This window comes from Glycine max, chromosome 16 (assembly GCF_000004515.6).
Source record: "Glycine max cultivar Williams 82 chromosome 16, Glycine_max_v4.0, whole genome shotgun sequence".
In the NCBI taxonomy this organism is placed as follows: Eukaryota; Viridiplantae; Streptophyta; class Magnoliopsida; order Fabales; family Fabaceae; genus Glycine; species Glycine max.
The window spans coordinates 30,581,647-30,592,336 of NC_038252.2; the positions used below are offsets into that span (position 1 = coordinate 30,581,647).

A 10,690-nucleotide genomic window follows, 5' to 3' on the forward strand; every position below is an offset into this window, starting at 1 on the left:
TTAATGGATAATGAATGCACAAATAGGATAGACAATGAGGAGGAGGATGCCAAGAGTATTTGATATTCCATGTTTCTGTGTGAAAGAATTTCTGAATCCACCGGTAGCCCTGATATGTTCTTGTAGTAGGTAACAACCAATGAAAAGATCAATTGCTAATCCAATCCAATTATTCCTTAATCTGTGAGCAAAGATGTCTGGGGCCACTGTCAAAATAAGGATCATTGATCCAGGTATTTCCAACCAATCTGCATGGATCGATTCCAAACCAATTTAGAACAGTAGTTAAGTACTTTAGTTTATAACTAGAAGACAAAAATCAATATATGTATATGTGAGTAAGAGTACAAATAAGTGAAGTGGATCACTTATGTTGTGGGTGATAGGAGAATGAGAGAAATGGAGAAGAAATTATGTGGGTCTTTCATTTAATTCAAAAAATTTCTTTCATTTTCAGCATGAGCATTACTATAAACAAACACATTCCCTCGATCCATACAAACGAATGAAATTAGTATAAGGATGTAATATAATGAAAATAGAGCTGTTTTGGAGTTCCCTATGAAATGAGGCAAAGAATGTCATGTGTCTCAAATGGTAATAAAATAATGCTATTGTTAGAAGAGAAATGATAAGTGTCAAATTTTGATCGAATGAACCAAAGGATCACATGAATCAAATGATCTTTTGGTCAAACACATATGGAGGATAAATTACTTTCATTTGTCATCTTTATTTTCATCTTTTAAATCAAGCACAACATCAAAGCTCAAAATTGACTAGATTATTTAAAAGAAGTAAAGTGACTTAATAGGAAAATATTAAACCTAAATTTGACTTGTTCTTTATAATTTGATATTTTCTTAATTTATTAAATATAGTCTTCAAGTGTCTTTTAAGTTTTTGTATTTAGTATTCAACGTTTCATATTAGAGAATGACATAAAAGTTTGAAGAGAAACGAAATTCAAAAAAATGGAAAATAAAATATATAATGATAAATTTTTAAGATAAAATTACAATTCATTGAATTTATTTTCTACACAAAATTAACATTTCACACACCCCAAACACACAATGAACCATGTTATACAATGAAGTTTAAAATTAAGTTTAAATTTTTTCAATTTATTTAGGTAAAATGCAGAAATGTATTAGGCATACCGGGAAAATGTCTAGGGAAAAAGAGCCTCAACACGACTGCGATGAATGCAATCCATTTTCCAACTTCTCCTCTGAACCATAGAAATTAATTAATGAGTTTTCAGTCAATCAATGTATAACTAACAATTGTATATATGAAGAGGGAAAATTAATTTGGTAAAGCGAAAACTACCAAATGTCGTCGTTTCTTTATTACCTTAAGAAGTGGAACAACGACTCGGGAAAACTGAAGAATATGTAAGGCACTAATAACGCTGTTAGCATATTTGTCCTCCAGTTTGTGCTATCCAGTATCAGTAAATAACTGCAACAGAAAATTTCCTCAATTAATAAAAAAATTTCCTCCTTAAGCTGATCACTGGTTAATTAGCAACTTGTCAATGATTTGTATATGGATCCTCGATTAACAAATTAAGATATGATATAAGATGCATACAATTTAAAAAAAAAATATTTTTAGTCCTTATTTTGTATTTTTATATTTCATATCAATAAATTTGAACTTAAAATGGTTAGTAATTTAGTATCATAAAATTCATCGATATAAAAGTATAAGGATCTAAATTAAATCTGACAGCAAAGTATTTTTCTTTTTTAAATAAAAAAGGTTTAACTACAATGATATACGAATCACATTTTTTTCATATGTTATTTGCAACCAATGATATGTGAAAATTCACAAATGGATTAAGTGCATGTTTGGAATGAAATTATAAGAAAGGTTGTGCATCTATTCTAATGTAGATCTAATGGATAAAAATAAAATAAGAGTTTTGATCCTTTAATAAAATTACTTTTACTTTAAAAAAATTCACCTAAAATCCAAACGTGCACTAATTGATATTTTACTAAAGCAATGTTGAGAAGTCTTAATAACATATTCTCTAATACAACACTTTTTTTTTTCTTTATTACTTAAAGTTTATTGAAACAATCAAACAATAGAGAAAATGTTTTAGAAGAAATATATTAAAAATGTTGTTAGCATTTCTCGTTATTTCTTTCCTTCCTAGACAAACATATGTATTGGTTGGTATTGGCAAACAGGGTGAAAATTGAACTTATACATGGCAGCAAAGGAAGCTATCCATTTAAAGAAAGAAGTGCCAAAGCCTTTGCCTCCTAGCATGGTGGCATCGTGGAGGAGCTTATTGGCTGCAACCTTGAGTTCTTCTATATCGTAATCGATTAAACTAGCAACAACAGCATCGGTTTTCATAGCCACATACTCTTGTAATATTCTACCCATCGTGCTTCACCCACAACAATTCACTACGCTGTTGAGGTTCTCTTTTAATAGGACTATAATAATAACAAGTGAGAAAGATTTATATATAACGGTAGCTTGGGGTGTACTTTTGAAATAACTAACTGTGGAATTGATCTTATGTTGTTATGAGAGTTCCTAATTCAAAGTTTCAACCAATGGTCAGGGAATGTAAAACGTGCGAACTTTCGGATCCTCTTCACTTTTTTTTTTCCACTTGTTTCTTGGCTTTGACTTTTTTTCATGGGTTTACCATGTCATATTACGGGTTTGTGATGCACATTGCATTTCGTCCCTTGGGGAGAAAAGAATGTTAGGGGGCAAAAAAAAAAATCACATAATAAGTAAAATCAACAAGAATTAATTTCTATTATTAATAATTCTTTAGAATTTAGTCTAATTTAGCCCCTGTAGCCAGTGGTTCCGTCCCTGCTTGGAGGGTGTGGTGACTGTGAAGTCATGCATTAAAAAAAAACTAAATTTATATAATTAAAAAATTATAAAAGTAAATGTGAAAAGAAATATCGTAGAAGAATGTAATAGGAATAAGAAATTATGAGAGAAAGTAATTTTCATTCTTATGGAAATATGAGATATCTATTCCTTTTTCATATGAATAAAAACTACGTAAAATGTAATATTGTAACCTTCTTGAGAATAAAACATACTTAAGAATATATTTTCATAACCTTCCCACGAACATGAGAATATTTGTTCACACCCTCACATTTCTGGAAATGAGAAAAGATTACTTGAAGGAAATGCCCAATTAGTTATTCACCAAGAAAAATGTTCAGATAGTTTGTGTATATGAAAGAAGAGATTAATCCCTTAAATAGATTTTGATATTTGAAAAATTAGTGTTTAGCTCTTGATTGAAATATAGTTTGAGAATAATAATTTTTTTAAAAAAAACTCTATTAGAAGATGACATGAAACAAACATACGTTAGTGTTGTGTATATGAAATAACATATTTTCAAATACATTAATCTCCTAATAAATAGATATTCATATTTGAAAAATTAGTCTCTAGCTCTTGATTAAAAATTAGTTTGAGAATATAAAAAACAATATTATTAAATTAAACATATCAAATATGTTAAGGTTAGTGTTACCGTAGACCAAGTATTCATGTGGTCCACACAATAGCGAAGCTTCAACCAAAATTTTGGGAGAGTAAGAATAAAATTAGCTAAAATAAAACTTTGGTTACTTATTTATTTTTTAAGTTTTAGATCGATCTTTATGTTCAAAAATTATGCCAACTTGGTGATATATGACAAATTGTGATAAATGCTATGTAGGTCGTCAATCAAACTAGTGCAAAAGTTGACAGAACAATCAATTTGGTCTAACAAAAACACTATTAAAAACTAAAATAAAATTTTTTAAACTTAAAAGACTATATTGAAACCTAAAATATAAATTAAGGGCAAAAAGTATATTTTAGCCAATAAATTTTAGTACATAAATTTACTATTGGTGAATATTACTAAATGTGAAAGCAATTTTCATAATAACATTCTAAACAATTCTTAAATTTCTCATTTCCTTTGATATATCCTTGTGTACTGAAGATAATTTTTGGGTTCAAATGGTGTAGAAGTTAATTTTGTTCATTTTTTCACAAGTTTTTCTCTTGAAAAAAGAATAATTTTATTTATTCTTAAATCATTATTTTTTATATAAATTTATCAAAGGCGCATAGAAAAAGAGAAAAAGTATTTACATAATTATCATAAATTAAAATATATAAAATCTTTTTAAAAAAACTTATTATTTTAAAAAAAATAATTGAATTGGCGTTTATGATCTTCATTAAAAAATAGTAATCCTAAACAAGTTGAAATAAGCATATAAAAGTTATTGAAAGAGGACAAGTTGTATAGTGGGAAAAGTGGAACACTTTACAATATGAAAGTTTTATATACCATTCGATATTATTAAACTTAAAATCTTACATTGTTGATTTTCTTTTTCTTTTTTTTTTCTCTCGTTTCCAAATTTGTCTTTGTGAAAATTCCTTTGATGATCTCTCATCTCTCTTAGAAGACCTAGTCTACTTCTCTCCACCTCCCTCGCTGAACAACACCATAATGGGGTTGACAAAAAAAAATTGTATGAATTCCTCTATTCCGATGGTTAGGTCGCATATCTGTAGGTGTTGATGATTCCGAGGGTTGACTAAATCATTGTTTGTAATTAGTTATAATAAGAAAATTTAACATTTTAAGGAGTCATGAAAAACAGATGAAAACCATAAGAATCAGGATAAAGAAAACAAATCAAAGGGAGTTACAAACTTAATATATAATTTGGTTGTTACGATAGATCACATCATGTGCTTAGTATATCTCATTGTTTTTATGAATATATAATTCGTTCAAAATTGATATAATCATCACCCACGAGTACATCACTGTGTAACTAGCTTTTTATATAATAAGAATGAAAGAAAAAAGAAAATAGCCTTTTAAAAGATAGTTACTTGCTATAAGGAATGTTCATAAGATTGTAGAGCAAATCAAGCCGGCATGCTGAGCTTGCAAGGTAAGGCTAAAATAATAACTTGGATGGCATCAAGGGTTCCAGCTTGTGCTGTAAAGGGACACTTCACAGAGAAGGAACAATGATACTGAAAAGGCACATGATTGTATAACTTTTGCATACGAATTTTCTATTTTTTAAGATTGGCCTTTATATACTTCTACATGCTGGGAGGTGAAGTAAGCTAAAAGGATTGGCAATATATTATACATTATACCAGATATATTACCCACGAATTGATTTGAAAATGAAAAAAATAAAAATCATTATATAAAAGATATAATATTAACAATAGTAATGTGTGTACTTGTGTGTATTACTAAGATTAATAATATTAATTTTCAAACTTTTTAAATAGGTTTATGATTGGAAAAATAAAATAATCAGATATTTCAATTCATTGAATTAGTCAATTTACTAAATTATTTATTATAGAATCTCAATTTTTTGTGATGTAATAATTAATCCCACATGATATAATAACAGTGTTAACCATGAAAATCATAAATATATTTTTGATAAGTTTTAATCTAAATATGTTAGTTTTTATTAGTGAGAAGGATTTAAACCTATGATTTTACCCTCTTTTATTTCTCTCTTAACCACCAAATCAATCTATACTTCATCATAATTTTGATAATAATAATAATAATTTTGATAATAATATCCATCATAATTAATAATTTATAATATTTTATTTTAGATTGTTATAAGAAATTGAGATTAAAAAAAGTAAAGTTTCGAGAAAAAATCAAAATTAAAAAAAGTTAAAGGATTGAAAGAAAATGCATGTAAATCAAATTAAAATGAAATTCATTAAAAATGAGATCAATACACTTAATACCTTTAAATCGATAACCATTATATATTTATGTGTATTGTGCGGAAATGATGTATAAGGATTTGAGTAGTAATAATTCAATTTAAAAAAAATGACTATCCAATATTTTATTGATAGATTTCTAATACTAACAATGGAATTATGACAACAGTTTACTAACTTCTTAAATCTAACAAAGCCGCTAGTTTCGTCTAGTTCTTTGCAAAAAATTGCTACAACTGCACCTTTGAATATGAATTTCATTCCAACCACCTTTCGTTACATGTGCCTAATTAGCAATCAAAACCAACTACTATCGAAAAAACCTTCTTTGATAGATACAATCAAAAAAGGTATTTTTCTGACGGCGTTTCACTTCTTTGCAGTGCATTAACTCTTTAATTAGGGACAGATTCACATCAGGTGTTTAAGGAAAATTTCGTTGTTTGACTATAACAATTGCAGTCTACTGCATCTAGCTGTCTAGGAACAAACTGATTTTTGAAGATTATCAATTTTCTGTAATAGAGGTTATTAGTAAGATTAAGTTTCTTATGTATAGACAAGCGCACCTGTTGCATTTGTTTTAACATTTTGATATAAACCTTCTTGTATTAGAGAGACTTTTGATTTTCTCTAACTGCGGGGTATGCCTAGTTTATTATTGTATCATTTTGGATTTAATATAATTTACATTTTTCCCAAAAAAAAGTATTTCGATTAAATTAATAGGACCAATAGTCAACTTATTATTTCTAACAAAAACTTAATTAGAATTCAACTACTATCAAATTCTTTTTATCGAAACACAAACTCCTTCTATACATAGAAAATTTCTCTTCACAAAGATAATAGATGTCTCCAAAAATATTGTGTTCGAGAGAATCTAATTTTGAGAGCATAGTATTTTTGTTCTCTACTGTCTAACAGGGACACACACCCCTTATGATTCCAAGATTTGGAGATGAATGCAAACACATTTCAAAAACATAGGTATTACTCCATGCTAATCTTCATAACAAGACCATTGACGGGTCCTTACCGCCCACACTTCAACTTAGAGGATTTCAAATAATGGTTTCCTACTTGTGATGATGAATACCCCATTGTTCACAAGGAACACATTAGGGTCGATTTTTGAAGGATAAAACAGAGATTTTTTTAGCTTCTCCTCCAACAAATAGACAAACTTATATCACCTGGTTGGAGAGATTATAATCCAAAAAACCGGATTTCTAGAAGAAAATAGGCATATATGATTTAATCCAACTTAGTAAATACGAAGTAGTGAGTTTGGATATGTCTATGTTAATGGCCTCTTTTCTATTTTATTCATGCTTTGGAATTTCCTTGGGGCCCAGTCTTTCCTACTTTAATGGATATTGCAAAAATAAATGGTGTCAAACCCTTGGGAAAAACATATGCCTTGGGTCTCTGATAAAATCTGCATATAAACATTGATTGGAGCTCAAATCTTATAGCGATTTATCAAAAATAGTGCAAAGGACACTAAAGAAATCTCTAACGAAGAGCACATTTCTTCACATCTTTTGTGCACTAGATCTCTCTAAATTCCCATGTATTGCTACAATCTTGCTCAAGCTCTATATCGTTTTTAGTAGATATTTGTCCAAATTCTCATCTTGGATACAAAAGCTAAAAATTAAAACAAATAAAAGGATAAAATTTAAAGCCATACATCAATTTCTTTCATTAAACATAAAGTTTGCAGGAACACTAATATTGAAGATGGCACTACAAAAAAAATATCCATATGAAAAATTTGTCAATAAAACTTATCAAGGTAAATTTTGCACATTTTCTATACCACTTTTTCCCTCTCTTTTTATAACGTTATGCTTTTACAAGTGATTTAATTACATTACAAGAGATACTAAATTTATTTAAGTGTTTATAATTAATTAATTAATATGAGGTGACGGTTTGTAGTGTTGATATCTATGTTTATTATTACGTATGCATAAATCTTATTTTAGGTATGAATAATGAGTTTTAGAGTGTATGTGTCAAGATGAGTGATAAGGTGAGTGAGTTTAGAAAGAGTAAGAGTGTAATTATAAGGAATAGGAAGAGTCATAAACTCAACATAAGGAGATTCAAAAGTGAACCACATTCAAAACATTCTTATTTCACTCCCTTCTTCTTCTTCTTCTTCAAGAAAAACCTTTTATTGGAGAGTTTGAGACTTATATCTCCCTTGCTCAAGGGACTTTGTAGTTGTGCTTCTTTCAAGTTGTGGGTTGGTTTCAATGGTTAGAGACCCTTCTCTTTCCCCTCTCATCTTCTATTTTCATTTTCTTTCCATGAGCACTTTCAGAAGTTCATAAAAGTGCTCATTTTCAAGGTTTTGATGTGGTTTCTGTTGATTTTTTGGGGTTTGGGTGATGCAAATGATTTAGAGTTGTTGTGTGAATGGGAGAAAGCTTTTATCTTGAACCTAAAGTCTCCTTTCATCTCAAAGCAAGTTCATTGAGTTTGGATAAGTAAGGGAAGCTTAAACCATCTTTAATCTATGTTTTGTAGTTGAATCACTATTTTGAGTTCATTAGATGCATTCTAAATGGATATTCACGTTAGGCATTGAAAGTTTTCAATTAGAATTAATTGGAGGTCCATTAGAGGAAATCTGATAGCAAAAAATGCAACCTTGTAAACATGTCGTGCTTAAGCGTACCCAGGGTGGTGCTTAAGTGTGGTAGGGGGATGGCTTAAAGCGTGAGGCTTAAGCATGGGTATCTATCAAATTTTCTTTTATGCATTTCAATCAAACTTCAATCTTAAATGTTCTTGATGTGTGTGTGAACACTAAATAGAATGGAATTGAGTTGAATTCTCGTTATTCTCATGTAATTCACATTCATATGATGATGTTGGTGTTGGAGTATGAGAACTTGAATTGTGAAAAGTCTGATGAGGTTTGATGGACTATGTAAGAGTTCATGATTGGTGAGCAAGGTATGAATGGTGAATTGATGATGAATTGAATTAATATAATGATATTTGATGAATGAATTGACGATGGTGTATGACATTTATTTTGAGTTGTCATAACATACATGTATTGATGAATGCCATTGCATGTGAGTATGCATTACCCACGCTCATCCATTTTCAATAAAGTTGCACTTCTTCCGTAAGGTTAATCCAAGTCTCTTTGAATGATCAAGAAAGTGACTATGTTAAGGGATGTACTTGGGTTAATATTGCTCAAGAGGCGAAATCTCCTTAGAGTAAAGTGTCAACATGACATATCTTAATACATAGACATGCACACTTACATTTATAACTAAAGCACGAGGTGTTGTTTGACGAGTTGTGGATATGCCTTGATACTAAAAGTATGAATGATTTCTATATTGCTTTTGAAATGAACTTATGGTATTTCTTCTACATGATATTTCTTTTTAAAATGAACTTATTCTTATATTTTTTGTTGAATTGTGATGATCATGTTATTTGACATAGGAGCATATATTTTGATATAGCTTTCGAGGAACATGTCACTCATGTTTGATGTGGACTTGGTGGTGTGGTTAGGGACAAAATTTGACCTTTAACCATTTATTTATCTATGTTTTGTCTTAGTGAAGACCAACTTAGAAATTAGAAATGATTATGAATTTATGTTGTATACATTTCCTCAAGGAGACCCTTGAGATTTGTCTTGAATGTTCCTTTTGGTATTTGATATTGTAGTGCTCTTAGGCGCAAGTACCTTTATGCTATATGACTTAAGAACCTTTATCTATGGTTAATTGATGACATATTTGGTATCGTAAAAAATTCATATGCATTTTAATTTATTAAATTATTCAAGAGTTTTTTTTTAATGATCAAAGGTGAACCTTTCCCCATAAATAGTCTAGTATTTTTATGTAATAACATCTAAAGTGGTTACACTTTTCTTTGAAATTGACATTTTTGTATTAATCTTCATGAAACTTGTTTAAGTCTATCATTGAAAATTCTTTCCAAACAACCACACCTTATGACAAAGTGAGTCATAATTTTATATATATATATATATATATAACTTCATCTTTATCAGCACCTTCAATTTTTTTATATTTGGTCAATTATTTATTAAATTAAGAGAAATAAATTTAATTAGGAATATTTTGGTATAAAATTAATTAATATAAAAAACAATGAGTTAAGTCTTATAAAAAGAATTAAACATTATTTTTAATTTGAGTTTTATAAATAGGATTGAAGAAAATATTTAATTATTTAGATCAGTTGTATAGTGAGTTATTTCAGAAAATATTTTCTTCATCAATTTTTAGTACAACCAATTTAAAAGTCTTGTTAGTACATCTATTTAGAAAATGTTTTTTTTAATTAATTCTTAGAAGAACCGATTTTTTAAAAATTACAAAATTTTCCATATTGATTGAAATATTAAGTGCAATTAATCACATCAAAAGACCAACATATCTCCCACAAACTACAAAGGTATGTAATTCTCATATATTGAACTTATAAAACACAAAGCTTTTAATACTAACGAGGTGATAAAAGCATTAGTTATCAATCATTAAACATATCTTTTTAAATAGTTTTACTAAAAAAATTAGTAATTATTTTTATCCAAAAAATATATATATTTTCAATTAATCAGTATTCTTATTTTCCTTGAATAAATAATAATCTATAGAGAGAAAGGTGCCTTTGATGGATGTCAACTTGCCCATTGTTTTTAGTTTCCAATTCCATGTTCTCAAGTCAACAACAATAATAAAAGAAGACACCAAGAAGTGAAAGCTCAAAGTTTCCGACTATGAACATCCCCACATAATGATGATGGTTATAGAATTAAGGAACACATGAAATAATAAGTTTGACTATTTCTACCCCTTCTATCCAAACC

At 28.7% G+C, this 10,690-nt stretch overlaps 1 protein-coding gene across 1 annotated transcript; it reads right to left on the minus strand.

Moving 5' to 3' along the window:
- LOC100817084 (cold-regulated 413 plasma membrane protein 2) lies at positions 1 to 2,658 on the minus strand. The gene is made up of 4 exons (XM_003548859.4): positions 2,231 to 2,658; positions 1,360 to 1,467; positions 1,164 to 1,234; positions 1 to 248 (listed from the first exon to the last, which is right to left on the minus strand). Exons 1-4 carry the CDS (start codon positions 2,410 to 2,412, stop codon positions 1 to 3), a joined length of 609 nt encoding a protein of 202 aa, XP_003548907.1. The 5' UTR covers positions 2,413 to 2,658.
- Positions 2,659 to 10,690: the final 8,032 nt, after the last annotated feature.